The 20284-nt window shown below is 42.5% G+C and overlaps 1 protein-coding gene across 6 annotated transcripts in view; it reads left to right on the plus strand.

Moving 5' to 3' along the window:
• AKT3 (AKT serine/threonine kinase 3) overlaps positions 1-20284 on the plus strand; it is a 302525-nt gene that overhangs the window by 191023 nt on the left and 91218 nt on the right. For 5 of the 6 annotated variants that reach the window (XM_045982267.1, XM_045982269.1, XM_045982268.1 and 2 more), the window contains 2 exons: positions 14184-14249; positions 15584-15652. In XM_045982267.1, the coding sequence (XP_045838223.1) occupies positions 14184-14249; positions 15584-15652 (135 nt within the window). The remainder of the gene's footprint in view (positions 1-14183; positions 14250-15583; positions 15653-20284) is intronic. The other variant, XM_045982270.1, reaches the window with a different exon arrangement.

A 20284-nucleotide genomic window follows, 5' to 3' on the forward strand; every position in this document is an offset into this window, starting at 1 on the left:
GTGGACCAGGTGAGCTCAGGATCCTCCGGCTCGGCCGTCTTCCTGACCACCCCCTGAAACGTCAAAATGTACTTTTGACTAATGTCAGAATTACCCCTTGATCTATGGGCTGCAGAATGGATGTTGTATTAGTGGTCATGAAAACAACACTAATCTCTTTGTCCATCTCCATGAGAGCTTTTATGTTCCAGAGATGACTGCTTTACTGAAACCTTGCGAACCAACCTCTGCCAGCTTCAGAACTTTCTTCTGTGGCTCCCTTACCTCTCTGAGCCTTCCCAGAGTTGAAGACAGTTAAGCTTTGGGTTAAGGGAATGTCGTGGCTGATGGCTCTTCTGTCCAGATCACTGAAATGTCCTCTGTATGAGCTGGAAGGCTGTTTTGCTCTCTTATCATTCATGCATTCCCTGGAGTAACACTTGTTTCCTTCACGAACTTTCCCTTTGTGTTCGTAGCTCGGCTCATGCTTGGTCCAAGAGGCCCAGCTTCTGTCCCATCTCAGCTTCAACACGCCTTCCCCACTCAGCTTAATCCCATGTAGCTTTTGATTTAAAGTGAGAGATTACACGTCTTCTCTTGGACACTTAGAGACCATTACAGGGTTATTAACTGGTTTAAATATTAGTTTCAGTATTGTGTGTCTCAAGGAATAGGGAGGCCCAGAGGGAGGGAGACTGGAGACTGGACAGTGAGGAAAGGATTCTGAAAACACACAACGTACATTGATTAAGTTCGCTTTCTTACATGGGCGTGGTTCGTGGCACTGCAAAATAATTACAATAATAACATCAAAGATCACCATAAAAAAATCTGATTGTAATGAAAAATTTTGAAATGCTGTAAGAATTACCAAAAAGCGACACAGAGACACAAAGTGAGCAGCAAATGCTGTTGGAAAAATGGTGCTGATAGACTTGCTTGATTACAAGATTTGCCGCCTTCAGTTTGTAAAAAATGTATTATCTGCAAAGTGCAGTGAAGCAAAGCAAAAAAAAAAAAAATGAGGTATACCTGTATAGCATTTTTAACTCCCTCTGATTAGATCGGCTGAGTCTGCCTAATCCCGCTTGTGTCCTCAGCCATACAGAGGGATTGGTTATAGTGTTTATGTCATCAAGATAAAAATAGAACTGCCCTTCTTACAATGTTACTGAGTCGTCTGACCTAGGTAGGCTAGGTTCCCAGTTGTGGCAGCTGACACCCTCTTCTCTTGGACTTTTCTGGGGTCAGAATGGAGTGGTCACATTGCTTTTCCGTTCTCTACCTCAGACTCTTTCAGTGTGCCAGCCTGTTTCCTAATTCACATAGTGGAATCTATTTTCAGCTTTCCCAGTCAACAAGAGAACCCGTGTTCTATTAATCTACCTCGTTAGTCATTCAGGAATATGAACAGAGTACTGAGGATCACCACGCAGATGAAAAAAACTTAAAGACAGAATAAAAGCAAATGAAGAACAAAAGAATAGTTGATCCTAGTGAAAACAGGCAAAACAGAGAACTGAAGATACATTCACAATCTCTAATTGGTATTTGGAGAGAAGTAGGAAAAAATGTTATATTACAAAACAAAAAATAGACTGAAAGAAATAAAGCACAAAAAAAGTAACTAAATTTAATGCATGATTGCTAAAATAAAACATTTAATATAAGGAATTTAAGCAAATTTGGGGGACTATCTGAGAATGAAGAGCCAAAAACACAGCAGTGGAAAATACTAGAAGAATTGTTAGGACAGGAAGGCTTAATCCAGGGCACTCAGCATGTATAAGAATTTAAGGGAGAAATGATCAGAACTGATCAAAGAAAATAAAATTTATCAGAGCTGAAGAAGTCTTCAGATTCAAAGTGTCTACTGGGCACTGGGCCAAAGAAAAGAAAACTGGGGCTCCTGGTTGGCTCACTCCGTGGAGTATTCAACTCTTGATCTCAGGGTTGTGAGTTTGAGCCCAACATTGGATGTAGAGATTTCTTAAAAATAAAATCTGGAAAAAAAAAAAAAAAAGAGAGAGAGAGAGAGATGAAAAGAAAATGGAGCCTAGATACCCTTTCATACCTTCAGGAAAGTTTGAACTGTAAGGCTGAAAAAAATCATCTTAAAAGCTTTCAGAAAGCAAGGAATGACTACCTCCAAATAAAGGAATGAAAATAAAATTGTGTTGCACTTATTTTAGCAAAACTTAGAAGGAAATCTAATAAGGATGGATGGAGTCCATGAAGCAATAGAATTAGCACTCTGTGTGAGTGAAATGAACTCTCAAGATGACACATGTAGAAATAGCCAGTCAGTCCCAGGAGATTGTTTGACTAAGGTCGAGTCTAATGGTAGAATAAAGAAGGAGGAGGACAAAGGATATAGGAGCTTCAAGGAAAAAAATTTTTTTGCTCAAGAAAGACCTAGTCCAAATGCGAAACAGCACAAAATATGGACTCATCATGAGCAATGGGTGTAGTGTCAGAAAGTATCAGAAAGTTGGCCCAGACACATGAAACATTGTCCCTGGAGGGGCTCAGGATTATTGATGAAGAGTGACCTTTCCATTTTCACTGATGAACCATGCTGTTTGATTTTACCCTAAATGATATTTACTTACTTTCGTAATGCTGCAAACACTACAGTGGTGGTCAGTTTTCAGAATTCATTAATCAGCAAAGCACACGACTTAATTACAGTGACGGGATGGACTGAGAATGTCCTAAGCCCGAGGAGAATAAAAGAAATGGTACAGTCAATGAACATTTCCAGCTGGAAACAGGCGACTCTTCCCACAAGAAACGTGGTTCTGAGGCCCAGAGCCACAGACGGGCACAGAGGCAGAGGCCACAGGGGCCGCCGTGGGCCTGGAGAGCAGAAATGCAAATACAGAGGATTTCTCAAACCTTGGGATCTAAAGGAATCTCCGCTGCTGAACTTGTTTGAGACACGTGATTCCTTTATCCTTTCCCGTGTCTCCCTTTCAGAATGGGAATGTCTGGCCTATGCCTGTCACGCTTTTGTATTTTGGAAGCAAATCATTTCATTGCCTGTTTTAAGAGAGCCACAGATATTAGATGAGTTTTGCTCCAGGATGGACCAACCCTGCCATCTCGCCCATATATGACTTCACCATTGAGATGAGAGTCAAGACTTGAGAGCTAATGTTTGAATGAGATTTTGGCCTGGAAGTTGGTCAAGACTTTTGGAGATACGGGGATGTGTGAATGTGTTTTGCCTGTGAGACAAAAGTAAATTTGGGGCAACAGGGATTGAACTGTAGTGGCTTGAATATTGAACCCTGAAATAGTATTTCCACATCTTAATTCCTGGAGCCTGTTAATGTGACCTTGTTTGGAAAAGAGGTGTTTGCAGATAAAATGAAGAATCTGGAGATAAGGAGACAGTCCTCAGTTATCTGAATGGGTCCTACGTCCAGTGACAGTTGTCATTAAAGTAAGCAGAGGGAGGTTTGAGCCACACGGTGAGCAGAGACTGGAATCCTGGAGCTCCAAGGCCAGCAGCTCCCAGAAGCTGGAAGAGCGTCATGGAATGGATTCTAACCCCAGAGCCTCCGAAGCGAATTTAGCTCGCAGTCTTGATTTTGGACTTCCGGTCTCCAGCACTGAGAGAGAATACATTTTTGTTGTTTAAGCCACCACGCTTGTGATAATTTGTCACAGCAGTCCCATGAAACGAGCATAGACAAGTACCCAGAGATGCGAACTTTCCCAGTTGGGGTTAGCGTGTGCCGACCCAGCTTGCTTGCGATCCCGGAAGTCTACCACACACCTGTCCCTCGGCCCAGCCCGGCTCAGAGGGCGAGGCCCACAGTCGCAGAACCAGTGATCTCTCTTGACCATTAGGCAGCACAGCGGCAGCACTGTCAACCCCGCTTTTCTTAGAGAGGGTGAAGACACAGTCCATCCTGCCAGGCCCTTGGGAATTCTGGCATCACAGTCAGAGGTCCGGTTACAGTTTCTTGCTGAGGGATGAGCCCTGCTTCTCACACCATAGTGGTAGCCCTGGCCCCAGGATCACCACATCAGGTAGGAAGAAAGAAAGTTGTGGTGACGTGGGGACGAATTTCAGAGTCCTAACACCATCCCCTCCTATCCCCTGTTCCCCACGTCCTCCAGAGAAATGGAGGCCTCTATGGAGCGGGGACCCCTCCCTCCAGCCTTCCTCATGTTCAGCGTGAGCACACTCGTGAAGGCATGGACTCCGGGAAGCGCTCTTCGTGTCTTTGTCTTCTCCCATTTTAGAGAACATGTTTGAATTTCCATTCCCGTTCTTTATCAGACTCTTTCCTGCGATACCTCTTTGCCCGTCGCTGGTCGCTGTGGACTGTAAAGTACATTTCTGGGTGTGATGACACGTAACCTGGGGTCCAGATTGCTATGGTATCTTCTGTGCTAGTCTTTTTTATAGTGTTTTGAATTTTTCTCTACCAGCGAGTATGCAAATCCCAGCCCTAAGTTTGTGTCCTTGTCAGGTCCCATGTATTGCCTTGGGGAATACTGGTATGGTCCACTGTACTGTATTTGCCAACTATATGGTCTCTACTTCACTTACTTCTCTAATCTTAATTATTTCTTTCCTCCTGCTAACGTAGAGTGTTCCTTTTTGGTTCCTTTAGGTGTAAATTTAGGTTGTTTATTTGAGATCCTTATTCTTAATGTAAAAAACTTTCCTCTTATGACTATAAACTTTTCTCTTTGAACTCCTTTTGCTGTGTTCTGTTCTGTAAATTTCAATATGTTGTGTTTCCATGTTATTTGTCTTAAGTTTTAAAAATGTTTCTTTAGATTTCTTCTTTGACCCCTTACTTATTCTGCAGTATTTTAATTTCCATATATTTGTGAATTTTCCAGCTTTCTTCCTGTAATTCATTTTTCATTTCATACTGTATTGGTTGGAAAAGATACTTGATATGGATAAACCTTCTTAAGTTTGTTAAGAGTTGTGACCTAATACATGATATTTCCGGGAGAATGTTCCATGTGTGCTTGAGAAAAATGTGTGTTATCATGCTGTTCAGTGGAGTGTTCTGTATCTGTTTGTTAGCTCCATTTGGCTAATGTGTAGTTCAAGTCCATTATTTCCTATTGACTTTCTATCAGGATGATCTATCCATTGTTGAAAGTGGAATATTTGAGTTCCCTACTACTATCGTATTGCTGTCTGTTTCAGTCTTCAGATTTGTTAATAACTATATGTATTTACTATTGTTATAGCCTCTTGGTGAGCAGACCCTCATAGCATTATATAGTGACCTTCTTAGTTTCTCATTACAACTTTTGACTTAAAGTCTATTTCGTCTGAGATAAATATAAGTATCCCTGCTTTTTTTTACCTGGAACGTTTTTTTCATCCCTTCACTTTCAGCCTGTGAGCTTAAAGCTTAAGCTAGTCTCTTTTAGGTAGCATATAGTTGGATCTTGCTTTTTTTAATTTACTTAGCCACTCTGTGTCTTTTAATTGGAGAAAGTAATCCATTTGCATTTAAAGTAATTAAAATTAATAAAGATTTGCCATCACCATGTTATTACTTTCTAATTGTTTTGTTTTTGTAGCTCCTTTGTTTTTCTACTTTTCTTGCTTTTTTGTAGATTGATGATTTTTTTGTAGTGGTATAACTTTGATTCTTATTTCTTTTTATTTGTGAATCTGTTATAATCTTTTGCTTTGTGATTACTGTGATGTTCGTGATACATCTTACTGTAATAAGTCTGTTTCAAGCTGATAACAACTTCAATTGATTGAAAAAGTTCTACACATTTACTTGCTCCCCCAATTTTGTATGTTATTGATGTCCAAATTTACTTGTTATGTTGTAGCAAAATATTCTAGCTATAATTATTTTTAACACATTTGTCTTTAAACCTGTATGCCGGAGGTCAGAGTGATTTACACACTACTTTTGCAGCATTACAGTGTTTTGACTTTTACTATATATTTACCTTTTTCCAGTGAATTTGATACTTTTATATGTTTTCATGTTACTAATTAGCATCTTTCATTTCAGCTTGAAGAACTTCACTTACCATTTCATGTAAGACAGGTTTAGATGTGATAAATTCCCTCAGTTTTTGTTTTTCTGGGAAAGTCTTTATCCCTCCTTCATTTTTGAAGGACCACTTTGCTGGGCAAAATATTCCTGGTTGGCAGGTTTTTGGTTTTGTTTTTGTTTTCTTTTCATCACTTTGAATGTATTATCCTACTCTCTCCTGGCCTGCAAAGTTTCTGCTGAGAAATTCACTAACAACCTTACTGGGGCTCCCTTGGTGGATTTTTTTTTTTTTTTCTTGCTGCTTTCAAAATTCTTAGTCTTTGATTTTTGAGAGTTTGATTAAAATATATCTTAATAAAGATCTCATTAGGTAGAATCTCCATGGGTATCTGAGTTTTGTGTACCTGAGTGGCCGTATCTCTCCCCAGATTGGGGGACATTTTCAACTGTTATTTCTTTAAATAAGTTTTCTGTCCTGTCCTTTCTCTCTTCTGCTGGGACTCCCATGTGTGAGTATTATTTCACTTGGCAGTATCTCATAATCCACATAGGTTTCTTCACTCTTTTTCATTCTTTTTTTTCCCTGGGTAATGTCAAGAGCGCTGTCTTCAAGTTTGTACATTCTTTCTTCTGCTTGATTGAGCCTGATTTGAAACTCTGTTGAATTTTTTCATTTTATTCCTTGTATTCTTCAGCTCCAGAATTTCTGTTTGGTTCTTTTATATGACTTCTATATCTTTGTTGAACTTCCACTTTTTTCATGTATTGTCTTTCTGACTTCATTGAATTATTTCTCTGTGTTTCCTGTGTTCAGCTCGCTGAACTTCTTTATTTTGAATTCTTGGTCAGATAACTCTCAAGTCCATTTCTTTGATGTCAGTTACTGGAAAGTTATGGTGTACCTTTAGAGACGTCATGTTTCCTCCCCTTTTGTGTGTTTCTCATGTGTTCACGTTGCTATCTGAGCATTTGAAGGAGTGATCATCTCTTCTACCCTTTCTGGACTGGCTTCTTCAGGGAAAGACTTGTACCGAAGGTGACGGTAAGCACGCCAGCTGGGTGTGGCCCAGTGTCTGGTTCCTGGGAGGGTCCAATGAAGTGGTCCTCATGCAGCCTGTCCAGCTGAGACCGACATCAGTCAAGTCTGGGGAGGTCTTCTATGGCTAAGCCTGTAGAGATCCTGTGGGTGGCGGTGGTGGCTGGGCTCCAGGGATCCCGAGAGGGGAGTCCCTTTGGGTACCGGTGTGATGTGCTGGCGGTAAGTGCCAACAGAGCTGCTGTCCTGGGGTCTAGTGCATGCAGAGAGAACTGTCACAGCACCTCGGTCCTGGAGCTCAGGTGTATTTCTGGGGGGTGGTGCTGGTGTCTGTGATGCAAGGATGGGCAGGTTTCCTGTGAACCATCATGGGTCTCTGGGGATCTCCACAGGGACTCAGGCCCTGGGGTGGAGACGGATGCAGCAGTGGCAGGATGAGGGTGCGCTGGGGCCTCAGGACCCAGTAGCAGCGAGCAGAGCAGTCACAATGCCATTCCGGTTATGTTTGGTCAAAGCCCCAGCTTGGGACCCCAAGGGCAGGGTGCAGAGCAATAGCAGTGTGGCTCTGATGAGGGCGGGTCAGAGCCCCAACTTAGGCTCAGGGCGGTTCAGCCCCAGAGCACCATCAGCGCAGCGCCGTTCCTGGCAAATCAGAGCTGCAGCTGGGTGCTGGGCACAGAGTGGGGCGGGCTTCACAGCGGCAGCACAGCCCTGCTTAGAGCAAGTCAGAGTCCCAGCTTGGCATGTGGGAGGATGCAGAGCAGTGGCGGCCATAGTGCGACCCCTGTCAGGCAGGTCAGAGCCCTGACTCGGGACTCGGGCCGCGGGAGCGGGTGGGCACACACAGAGCTGCTGCAGCTTGTCCCCGTGGACGGCAGAGTTCGTGGCATCCAGAGAGCGGGCACGGCAGCGCCTGCGGCCCCGGGGCACGTTTCACCGCAACGTCATTGCAGTCCCGGGGAGGAGGTGCGCGCACTTGGGGCAGCTCTGTCGGCTGAGTTCAGTGTTTGCGAAAACTGGGCGCGTGGTAGCCAAGGATACAGACAGACGTGGCGGTGGGGGGGCTTGCTGGGGTTCTCTTGCTCTCATTTTCCTCAGGCGGCAAAACCGTACCGAGCAGGTCCCTTTTGGTGCCTGGCCTCTCTGGACAGTGGGGTGGGGGGGGGGGGGCTGCAAGAGGCTTCCTGCGCTTTCTCGTTGGCTGAGCGTGTGTTTGTCTTTAACTCTCCAGGGTTTCTGCTGCTTTATCACTTTCTGCTGATTTCGTGGTAGTCCGGAACTTTCTCAAAGCTGTGTCTAGCCCTCTGTCTTGCTGACGTCACCCCACTAATTCCCGGTGCAGACGCCAACTGTGTCAGTGGTCCCTTAAGAGCAGCCTCAGGCCCGGTATTTCATTTGGACCACAGGATTCAGAAAAACTGATGTTCCTACTGTTATATGGTTCATTAGAGCCCAAAGACATAGATTAAGATCAGCAAAGGGAAAGGCACACGGGGCAGTGAGGAGAAACCAGATATCAGCTTCCAGGAGCTCTGTCCTCATGGTCTCACCTGGCCATGCTTCATCCTCCCAGCACCAGGGAGGGACAGCATGTACCAAGTGCTGTCAACCAAGCAAGCTCACGGAAGCCTTCCTGTCCGGGATTTTTGTGTGGGTCAGTCACGTAGCTCCGCATCATGGCTCGACTTCCCTAGCTGCTCAGATTTTAGCCGTCCTGAGTCAGTTCAGGTGCACAGCACTCACCATCCTTATAGCTGTTTGTATACACTGTTCAGTCAAACCGGTACCATGTGGCCCCAGGTCGCTGGCATACAAAAACTCCTTATCACCCAGAATATTCAGGGGATCCGAGTTTATTTCCCAGGAGCTGGCCAAGGGCAGGTCCTGAGGATCGGCTGTTCTTGTGAATGCACAGAGTGTGAGCAGCCCACACCTGCTCCGTCAACCCTTGCCTACACATGGACCCACCGAAATACCAACCCAGGACTTCGGCTTGACCATGACGTCACTCTCTCCTTGGCTCTTCGGTTAATGCTGGTAGACCTTAACCAGAACTTGTTAGCATCATCTGCCAGCTGCTGGCGTCCCTTCTTCCAGATTCTCTCGAGTGTCTGTATTAAACATTGTGCCAGTGACTGTGGTTTGCTTGGGAGACAGATAGTGAGTGGATTCGCTTTGATCAGCCATACCTTCATCTGCTCTTTGTGCTCTTGGGGGTCTGAGTTCGTTTGTGTTCTGGTTTGCTTCTTGGGATTTATGAAGCTTGTCATTCTTCAGCAACATATGCTAAAGAGTCACTATTTCTTGTTCCATTGGTCGTTCTTTTAATAAATATAAATTGAACTCCTAATTAATGTAAGACGCCTGTTCTAGGCACTGAAACTACTGGATGAATCAACCTGATCCAACCCCACCCCCCATCAGAAATCACACTCTAGTCGGGACGCAGACAATACGCAACACACAGAATAAATGAGTCAGTCACAGTGAAAGTAAGACGCTAATACGTAGTAATGGAGAACAACGAAGTAGGGTAGGGAATGAAGGAAGAGTGGCAGGAGCCATGTTTGTGGGTTTTGCAGTTTTAAATAGATCACAGAGGGCCTCACCGTGAAGGTGAACTTTCAGTGAACATTTGAAGGGGTTGAGGAAGCAAGCCCTTGAGGTGTTTTGGAAACAAGGATGTTGCTGATGGATGGCGTCACAGTTGGAAAGGCCCCGAGCAAGCAGCAAACGGAGCGCACTATCAGAGCAGCTAGGGGTCTGGAATGGTTTACGTGGAGGAAGAAGAGCTGAGGATTGTGTGGGTACTTGTAGGTGTCGTAAGAATATTAGTTTTCACTCTAGATGATGTGGGAAGCATTTGAGAAAGGCGATGTGGTGTTCATAGGCAGCGGTGAACGCCTGTGCTTTCATTTTCTGCATCAAGGTGAAAAATGGTAAAGAAGGAGAAGAGAAGTAGCAGTCAGGACACAGCGCGAAGCCAGTCTGGTGCCGGGAGAGTGGGAGAGCAGGACAGGGCTGATCTGGGCAGTGCCCATGTGCTCAAAAAGGGGAAGTTAGGAGCCCAAATTTAGAGCATGAAAAGTGTGACGTCTTTCCTGTGGGGTAAAAAAGTGTATACACTGCTAACCCGTGGTGTCAAGACAGAGGACCCTAACCATCCCTGGGACGCTGTGGTTTAATTGAGAGTAAGTGAGCTGGGCCCCAGCCTACTCTGCCCTGTTTGCGCTGTTCTGCGCCCTCGCCTCTCCTCTCCAGGGGCTTTGTCTGCTCTGACAGAGGAGGGAAGTGCTCCGCACTTTGCAGAGTGGAAAGTGCCTTTGAATGGGGGGCGGTGGTGTGGCGCTGAACCCACCTTAACGTGGGCCTTAGACGGGGCATCAGTTCCGCCCATTTCACCTGCGGCTTGAGCTGGTTAATTTCTGGGAGCCTCAGGTTCTTCATGCAAAATGGGAATAATAAAGCCTCCCTTGTTGAGCTGCCATAGGGATTAAAGGACACGAAATCCTTGTTGCCCCTGGTGGTGGGTTAGAGATCTCTTCCTCCACTTCCCTGCCATGTCCTGCCCCTCACCACCCACGAAATACCCACCGACCACTCAACAGTACCGGGACGGGGCGGCAAATGAAGGCAGAATTTTTGACCACGTGTAGTAGAAGGGAGTGATTAATTGGAGAAGATGGGGAAAATAAATGTGAGGAGGACACTTCTCCGCCTCATAGCCTCAAGAAATAAAATCCCATTCCTAGGAGAGAAACTAGATTTAAAAATTCATTAGTTAGTGTTTTACCCTGGATGAATATACATGAAACTGAATTTCAGAAGCTTTGTCAGGAAAACGTTACACTCCTATTGCAAACCCAAGCATTTTTAGCCCTCTTCATTTGTAGTCCTCATCAACGAGTGGATTTTTTAAAAAGCATCACATTGTTTTAGCCACTAAGTTTTATCGCTGTTATTTTTAAATTTTTGTTTTGACATGTTGCTTTTAACTGTAATTAAAAATTATTGGCATCTGTGTTTACTTTTTAGCTTGTGCGTACCTTATCTTCATTGCAGAAACTAATTAGTATGTGAAGTAGAGTCCCATTAAATCTGCATTAAGGGGGAAGAATTCCAATCTGATCATATGTAAAATATGGTAGAAAATGCATTTTAATATTTGAAAGATACATACACAGTATTAATTCCGTTCCCATTCTTACAATAAAGAAACACTGTTTTAGCATTTGTTTCCATACATCTTGCCTTGGCTTCTTCCCTGTGGTTAGGCAGATTGCAGAACTCGGGGGAAAAAAAAAAACTAATCTTCACTGCTGAAACTTACCCAGTGATTTAGGAAAATAACTGTTGTATGTGGTGGGACTATTTTAAAAAGTAGAATGGGGGTGCCTGGGTGGCTCAGTCGATTGAGCGTCTGACTCTTGCTTTCAGCTCAGATCCTGATTTCCGGGTTGTGGGAGCGAGCCTCACCTTGGGCTCCGTGCTCAGCAGGGAGTCTGCTTGTCTCCCTCTACCCTTCTCCCTACTCACAGTCTCTCTCTCTCTGACTCAAATAAATAAGTAAATAAATCTTTATGAATTAAAAAAAGGGGGCACCTGGGTGGCTCAGTTGGTTGAGCATCAGCCTTCAGCTCGGGTCATGATCCCAGGGTTGTGGGATGGAGCCCCTTGTCTGGCTCTCTGCTCAGCTGGGAGCCTGCTTCTCCCTCTCCCGCTGCCTGACACTCCCCTTGCTTGTTCTCTCTCTCTCTCTGTCAAATAAATAAATAAAATCTTAAAAAAATTAAAAAGGCAGCATGAACTACCCTCTGGAAATATTTTCTGAAGCACTAGAGTATCTTTTCTGGTTTCACATCTGGCCTCCAGTGGCTTAGCGTCTGCGAGCACAAGCTGCAGAAATGGTGTCTCTTCTGTGACTCTCCTTCTGACTGCTTGCGAAGAGATGTTTCTTTTGAGACACCGTCATGTTGGAGGCAGGTAACCTTTGGATTATGACTGTTAACTTTGTATCTCAAAAAGATCTCAAGACATCCCCCCTTTTCTCCTCCTTCTGCTGCTACCAGGGCCCTCTGAGCCATCCTCATTTCTCTCTGACTCCTTGTTGCCTCCTGCTTGATCCTTGCTACTTTTGCTGTCCTGCTACTCAGAGGAGCCTGAATAAACTTCTAAAAATAGAAATCAGACTGTGTCACCCCCGGCCTCTCCCATCACCACAGCACCCACCGTACACTTCTCCAGTAATGTTAGTTTTTCTTCATTACCCGCGGAGGCTAGTGAGTACCCACCCTTGTCTTCCTGCCACTCATCAGATGAGTAATTACTTATGAAGTTGGTTATTTACCCATCCGTTCTGTCTTCTGCACTAGCTGGTGACTCCATGAGCAGAGGGATCGTGTTGTTGTTTTTTAAACCACTTCATACCTGCACTGTCAGCAGCCTTCAGTTGAGGGCACATCAAGGGTTTTGGTTTTTAATGGTTGGATTTGGTTGTGTTTGTCACAAAGTAGCCTTCATCATGCTTCCTGATGAGTTCATGTGCATGATGTAATCCCCTGAACTGCTGGAGGGCCTCTGCTTTTTCCCTTGACCCCTGATCGCCATTTGTGTGGGGAGACACAAAGTTCTCCGAGGGCAGGGATCCTTGTCTTTGTTGTTTGGGGCCGTGTTTGCAGTGTGTAGAGCAAGCCCAGAATAGGTTTGGTGCGTATTTGTGGAAGGGATGAGTGTTTGAATTAATGAAGTCCCATGCCCCTGACATCTGGAATTGATTCCTATGATAAGCAAGAGTTCAGTTCAGCAAACATTTACTAAGTCTCTGCTGTGAGGTGCTCATCACACTAGGCACTGTGAGTGCGGAAATCAGTAAGTTACGCTGTCATTTCTGTTTGTGATTTGGTTTGCACTAAGACGTGTGCTCTTTTTCTGATTCGTTTAGAAACTATAGAGTGATGTGGACAGGCTTTCGAATCGTTTGAGCGCTTATGCCTGATTCTTATTAAATAGATAATTCGGGCGTGGTTTCAGACCCACGCTTTGTTTCACTACCAATTTTAGACGTTGTGTTGTTAATTTCACTTACCTTGTTCAGACATGGCTGGTCCTGCCCTCTTGGAATGGCTTCTGGGGCTTAGCATCTTTGATCAATCTGTTTCTCATTTATCTTTGAGGTCTGACTGAGGTCAGATGATAAATATAATGCAGTGACCCAGTGTTTTGCTCTCCACATCTTACTTACAATCTAATTGTGATTTGCTGACAGTGTGGAGACATTAATCCAGCAAGAGCTTCGTTTAGGATCTTGCTAAAGGCAAACACCAGAGATGCTGTGTTAGTTTCAGCGGTGTCTTCCTTTCCTTTCTTCTGGAAGATGGTGTTATTTTTGAAATACAAAACATTTTTCCCGTTCTCCATATGTTGAAGAAAATATCTCCTACTTCATTTTTGATGTCAAGATGAGATTTATATACAAGATTGGGGAAATACACTTATTTTTGGTTTGAGATACACCCAGATTTTTAAAATTTTCACCTAAAGTAGGTTGTGACTTTTCTTTCTTTCTTTTTTTTAAAGAGGCACGTTAAAAAGCCACAAGCAAAAAGATACAATTTTTACATTCTGTTTCTATTTCTAAAATGTACAGTTGATAATTAAATCTTATCTATATATTCTGTGTTCCTATTTTCAGGAACTGATTTTTCTCTTAAGTAGGAGACTTACAAATTCTGTGATCTTTACTGAAATAAATCCTTTATATCCTCCTGAATAAGATATATTACAAACATGGAAATATTAACTATTCCATGCCTAAATATTAGCCACTAAGGCATTGCCTTCAAGGGGAGAGGTTAACTATTAAATCATCTGTGTCCCTGGTAACTTTTTGGTGATTTTTGTATCATTAGTAATATAACCGATTAAGTAAGACTGAATGTGTACAAGTTTATTATATTTTACAACCATCCGATTTAAATGATTAATTTGATCTTTTTTTGAAGGGGTTTAAGAGGAATAGCGTAGCAATAAAGGAAACGCGTCATTGTCTCTTCACATCTTTTTCTGTTCTGGGTTTAAACTCTTCTGGTCTTAGAGAAATAGTGAAAATTGGATATTACTAGCACTTAGTACGTATATTAAAGGTTTGCCTTTTTCTTTTGTAGGACGAAGTCGCACATACGCTAACTGAGAGCAGAGTATTGAAGAACACTAGACATCCCTTTTTAACAGTAAGTGACTAAAGGGCAGAGGTGATCGTCATAATGGTTTAAACTTAAAGGGTGTTTTATTGCAACAACTAAGCCATGAAAAATAACATTTATTTAGGCATACCATTTTCTTTGCCGGATGACTGTAAGTCTGACTTCTTTGACGTTATTGCAGTGTGTGGTCTAAGTTTACAATATGTATGCCTTTGTCCTCCCTGCTCTTAAACATCCATTCCCTTTTTTTGAGACTTATTTTTTCCCTCATGAATTTCACTGCCTTCAAAAACAAAAACAAAACGTAGAGCAAATATGTGGAGACCACTGAGAAAATGGTAGAGTTACAAGAAATTCTTAGTATTAAATGTGAGGGTTTTGTGTTTCCTTTGTTTATTGGCTTCTGATAAATATTTAAATGATTGGGCAGCCTTGCTTGTCTCCAGATATGAAAGGCAGAAAATCTTGACTGAAAATTTTTTATAGAAATGGAGACTTCCCGTAAGTATAGAGTACTTTAAGAGACCCAGGAACACTGAATACATTCAATTAAAGGTAGGATAAGTCATGGTAGGTTTTCTTGATTTACATGCATATTACTTGTTTTGAAAGAAACTGATTTTTATAGTCTTGTACTTAGGTCGCTTGTAGTAGAGACATAATTTCTTCCTGGTTCTAATGAAGTGCATTAAGATTTAAAATAACAGGTAGAAAAGAAAGAGGAAAAAAGTAATAACAGGTAGACCTTCCAGAGGGGGAACCTTTTGAAGATTTAGGATTATGTAAAGTAGGAATGTTTCCAGAGGCACGATCCGACCCCTAGACTGATTTTGTTATGCTGCTATGTTTATATTGTCCAGTATAGCAAGTTAGCCCCAAAGTTCTGATATCGTTAACTTATACAATTATATGAGCCAACTCTGTTGAATTCAGGCATGTTATGCACCTACCCAGTATGCAGAAACACAGTGTTGAAGCTCTATCAGAAGCCTGAGCATAACTGCTCGAGCTGTGTTCCTGAGACTTCCCCACGTGCAGGTCAGGCAGCTGGGAATTTCAGGGACTAATACCATTTCAGAGAGACAGCTCAATAGACCGAGAGGTGCTCATCATAATTACTAAGTGCATTTTTACTTAAAATTTTAATTTTAACCTTTCCCCTAACAGTAGCCAATGCTGATCTAAACAAAATTTGTTTTATGTCCTTCAAAACTCTTCAGCTCTCTTAAGGAGTAAGTAGACTCTTCAGGACAAGAACAATTTGTTCCCTCCCTCAAGCTTACTGTTTCTAAGTATTCTATTTTGGTATTGTTATAAGAATACTGGATTATAATGTAACATTTTTTCTTTTTCATTTCAAGTCCTTGAAATATTCCTTCCAGACAAAAGACCGTTTGTGTTTTGTGATGGAATATGTAAATGGGGGAGAGGTGAGTCCAGAAGTAACCCCAGCACTCGCATATGCATGGTAGTATTGTCCTCATTTTTCTTAATTACTGAAAATACAAGTTATAACATACCAGGTTTCCACTTCCTGGCAAGGATTTGTGTGGCTCCCGGGGAGATGGGAGCTGAATCATTTCTAATGGTTGCTTATATTGTTCATGACTGCCTTTATATATTGGAAAGCATAATCCTACTCTTTTTCTCTCTGTATTTTTTTAATGTAAACTATTTTAGCACAAATGTGCTTAATGGAAATCATGTGATTTAATTTTGAAAGCTGGAAATATAGGATTTAGGGTGCTTTGCAAAGTTCTTTCCAAGTGTTTGTGCAACTGGTAAAAGATTATTTGGCCCATCTTCAGCTCGCTTGAGCCGCGGTCTATAGCAGCACTGTGGCAGAGTTCCCTCTTCTCTTACCTGGTAGTTAGATGACCTTGACTACATTTAAGAGACTTGAAAGGATCTTGTAGTTTTGAGGAGAAATGCAATTAGCGTCCTATTCCTTTGTTCCCTGTCCTTTGTCCTCCCTGTTTTATATCAATGTGAGGGAAATTTTTATTTACTGGGATAGTTAATTGGAAATATTTTACACTGTGGATTTTCTGAAATAAATTTAATTATTAAATAGGGGATTTTATTTCACAAACCTCAAAATATCTTCCAAAGTAAATGGATTAAATATCCTCTACAGAATATATTCTTGTATAGAATTATCTGACTTGTAGGAATTACTTCATTGCAAGCATTCATCCATTCATTAGGTAATCACATTTGAAATGCCAAGGCAGTGTGGGCTTGCCAGAAGGTGCTAAGACGTCATCCTTTCTATGAAGACGTTTGTAATTTACCTTATAAATTAGAACACACAGTGAAAGATCTAAGTGCTCATCTGTTCATATTAGAAAATGCTTTATGAAAAAAAAAAGGAAAATGCTCTCTGGGTGATCCAGCATTAAGGGCAGATGTTCCAGGCTTCCTGGGATTTCAGCTGGAGACTCTTTAGGCAGAGGGGGTCACATGAACAGAAGCACCAGGTGAGCACAAGGCAAGGAGAACCCGAGTGGCTGGATGAGAATAGCCAGGCACTGGGCTCCAGGATGGCCTGAAAAAGTACAAAGACAATGAACTTTGTGGAATTGCGCAGGACCAGTCCACCCTAATGACCAGGGAATCGTGTATGGGTGAAGGATCGAAAGTGGCTTTGAGTTGGAATCAGGGAGAACTAACTGAGTAAACTTACAGAGAATGCGACAAGGGTAAGACTGTGAATTTGGTTTCAAAAAGGGTTTTCCTAAGGATCCAAGGAAATGTGTATGTCGAAAGATCATGGAAATATCACAGAGATCCCACAGAAAGTAAGTAAGGGGTCAGAACTCCGGGTACAGATTTGTGAGCCATTTCTATAAAGGTTAATAATTTACGTTATGAAGGTGGGTATTTCCTGGTTTGTGGGAAATTAAACCAGTGAATACTCTACGTTAGCATCTATCAAAGCAAAAAGCGCTCGTATTCTCGAGCCCGCAGTTTCACGTCCAGGAATATATCCTACAGACATATTGAAAGACACACCACAGGGTGATACACGGATAAACACGTTCACGGCAGCATTTGCAGAGCCTCAGATGAGCATTTGCTGAGGAGATGCTTAAATAAACCGTGTGGGATCCGTGCGGCGGAATACTTGATATCCATTACAAAGAATGAAGACAGCCCGCGTGGGCTGATAGAGAACAGTTTCTATGAAGTGAAAGAAACAAGGTGGAGGGCAGAAGTGCGCTGCCCTTGTCATGGTTAACAGAGAGTAGGACCACGTGCCCGGGATCCGTGTCTCTGCGTGTGCGTTGACCGCCTCTGTGGTTGTGCACTGGGCTGGGAAGATAAACGAGTGGCTGGGGACAAGGTAGGAGGAAGACTTCTTTCTCACTGATGTGTTCTGGAGCAGTTTTTGTATTTTGTACCACAGGTATAGATTATGTATTGAAGGAATGAAGGAAGGATTAGGCTGAGGGACGGATGGTGGGAGAGAAGATGACCAGGGAAGACTGTCGTATCAGGAAAATGAGAAACTACAAAGAGAAACTTGAAGCACTCTTAAATTGGAGAAATACTCTTACCGAGTATCGTGTCTTTAGATCCGTTATAACAATTATCACCTTGTTTTATAATTACTTACTGAACTGTATGTCTCTCCTACTAGACTCTGAGCTCCCTAAGGGCTTTTTTGCTGGTGTAATCCCAGCACCTTTCACACTACCTAGCAAAGTAGGAACTCGACGAGTATATGTTGGGTGGTTTGAATGAATAGGTTAAGTGAATTGGACAAATAAATTCTCTCTGGGAGCATGGATTAACAGGGATTTTTAAACTGGAAACTGCTGAGAAGTAGGGGGAAAAAAACAAAGTAATGTACTACATAGTTTATTTTGGGGGAAAAAAACTTGAATTTTTTTTTTTCAGGAGGGAGTGTCTGTGAGTGTATTTATAAACCATGTATTTTTTGAGGCTTTGTGCAAGGCATCCGGGTAGGTATGGTGAGGCATAAAATCTGAATCAACATAGATCTTACCCTCAAAGAGTGTACAGTCAAGTGGGGAAGGCAAGGCACAGTACGCACACTGGGTGTAAGGTGTAATTACTGCTTTATCAGAACTACAAACGAAGAACCATGGGACTTCATGGGAGGGAGAGGGCTCTTTTGGTGAGACGAGGGAAGCTTCGGAGCCTCCTGAGGGCCGCTGCAACCACACTCTCATTCTAAACCTAGCATACTTCTGGGATTAATTAACTGATGATTGTTGAAACAATTTTACACACAAAAGCAGATTTTCAGACTAGCCAGATGGTTTTCTTTAGCACTGAAACTCCTACATTATTTCTCTCTTTTTTCGGACTTTCTGTTTCGAGAACGTGTTATAGATAAAGACCAAATTATTTCATGGATTGTGACAGGTGAACCGATTCTGTATGTGGTGGTAATTTTCAAGTGCATGGATAGTAATTACAGCATTGCTGTGAATATATATATATTAAAGGAAATTTTTATTATATTTAGAAGATTTTTAGGAAAAATGAAAGTTCAGTATATATAATTTCCAATTTTTCTCTCTTTAAAGTTATCAGATATTTCTAAATACATTTTTTATGTACTTTTGAATGTACTTTATAAATACGAATATTTATTTAGTTCCTGGAACATGATGTGATTATTTCTGTTCTTAAATTTATCACTTCTGTGAAGGAATTCTATGTTCAGTGTATCTTTAGGGTGACTTACTTAATTTTGGTTTTGCTTTAGGTTCACTGTGACATTTATTCTGCCCAGGGATGCTTCCTAGAAATGTAGAAAACTCCATTGCTGTAGAAAAAATGCAAACATGGTACTTATGTTTGGAAATAAGGTTGAAATAGAGGTAAAGTAAGGGAAGCTATAAACTCACCCAGGCAGTCCACACCAGCACTCACTGATGTGCGGGGTAGGGGTGGGGGGACAGTTACCCCGTGGGGAACCTCTGGGTGACATCTAAGAGATGGGTCTGTTGAAAGGAAGGCTCTGGGGGCACATGGGTGGCCCAGTCAGTTAAGCCTCCCACTCTTGGTTTTGGCTCAGGTGATGAGCGCAGGGTTGTGGGATCGAGCCCCGTGTCAGGCTCAGCATTCAGTGCAGATCTCCTTATCCTGCTCCCTCTGCTCCTCTGTCTCTCTCTCAAATAAATAAAATATTTTTAAAAGAAAGAAAGAAAGGAAGCACTCGTAAACAGTGCTCACCCAAAGGGCAGTATCTTCAAGTCTCTTTATACCCAACCCGTGCCCTGAGGTGGGCTTCTTGCGTGGGCCTATTGAAGTAATTATAACTAGCCCAGTTTTTACTTAAATCATACTTGTTGTCTTGATTTCTAATTAGCAACAGCATCCTTTTCACCTATGTTTTGGGATATTTTATCATGAAATAGAAATACAGCAGTTGAGACATTTTTTTTCTGGCCTTCACATTTTTTGGTGAATATATGGATTTCTTTCAGCCTGATTGCACAGAATTTAGCATGCTCGCAGCCAGGCCTGTTACCATCCCTGTGTTTGCTGGTATTGTTTAAAGCACTGAGTACATTTTGATGGAAGTGGATTGTGAGAAGATATTGGTGTAAGAAATCAACAGTGCCTGCTTATAGGCCTCTCGGTACAGTGGGGATCCCATCATAACTGCTGTTAGCTTACTTGAATTCAAGAAATGGGGTCAGCAAGGGGCACCTGGGTGGCTCAGTCGTTAAGCGTCTGCCTTCATCTCAGGTCATGATCCCAGGGTCCTGGGATCAAGTCCCGTATCAGGCTCCTGGCTCAGAGGGAGGCCTGCTCCTCCCTCTCTCACTCCTCTTCCTTGTGTTCCTCTCTTGCTGTCTCTCTCTCTCTGTCAAATAAATAAATTAAATCTCAAAAAAAAAAAAAAAAAAGAAAAGAAATGGGGTCAGCAAGAGACAACATAGAGGTAGAGAGATAGGAAGGATATGGTGATTTTGCCATTTTTCTACTCTTTTACACCATGTCAGTTTCTACTTGCCATCCAGAGTTTCATGAGATATAAGCTCTGATACTTAAAAATACATACTTTTCCTAAATCGGTG

This window comes from Meles meles, chromosome 17, assembly GCF_922984935.1.
Source record: "Meles meles chromosome 17, mMelMel3.1 paternal haplotype, whole genome shotgun sequence".
NCBI lineage: Eukaryota > Metazoa > Chordata > Mammalia > Carnivora > Mustelidae > Meles > Meles meles.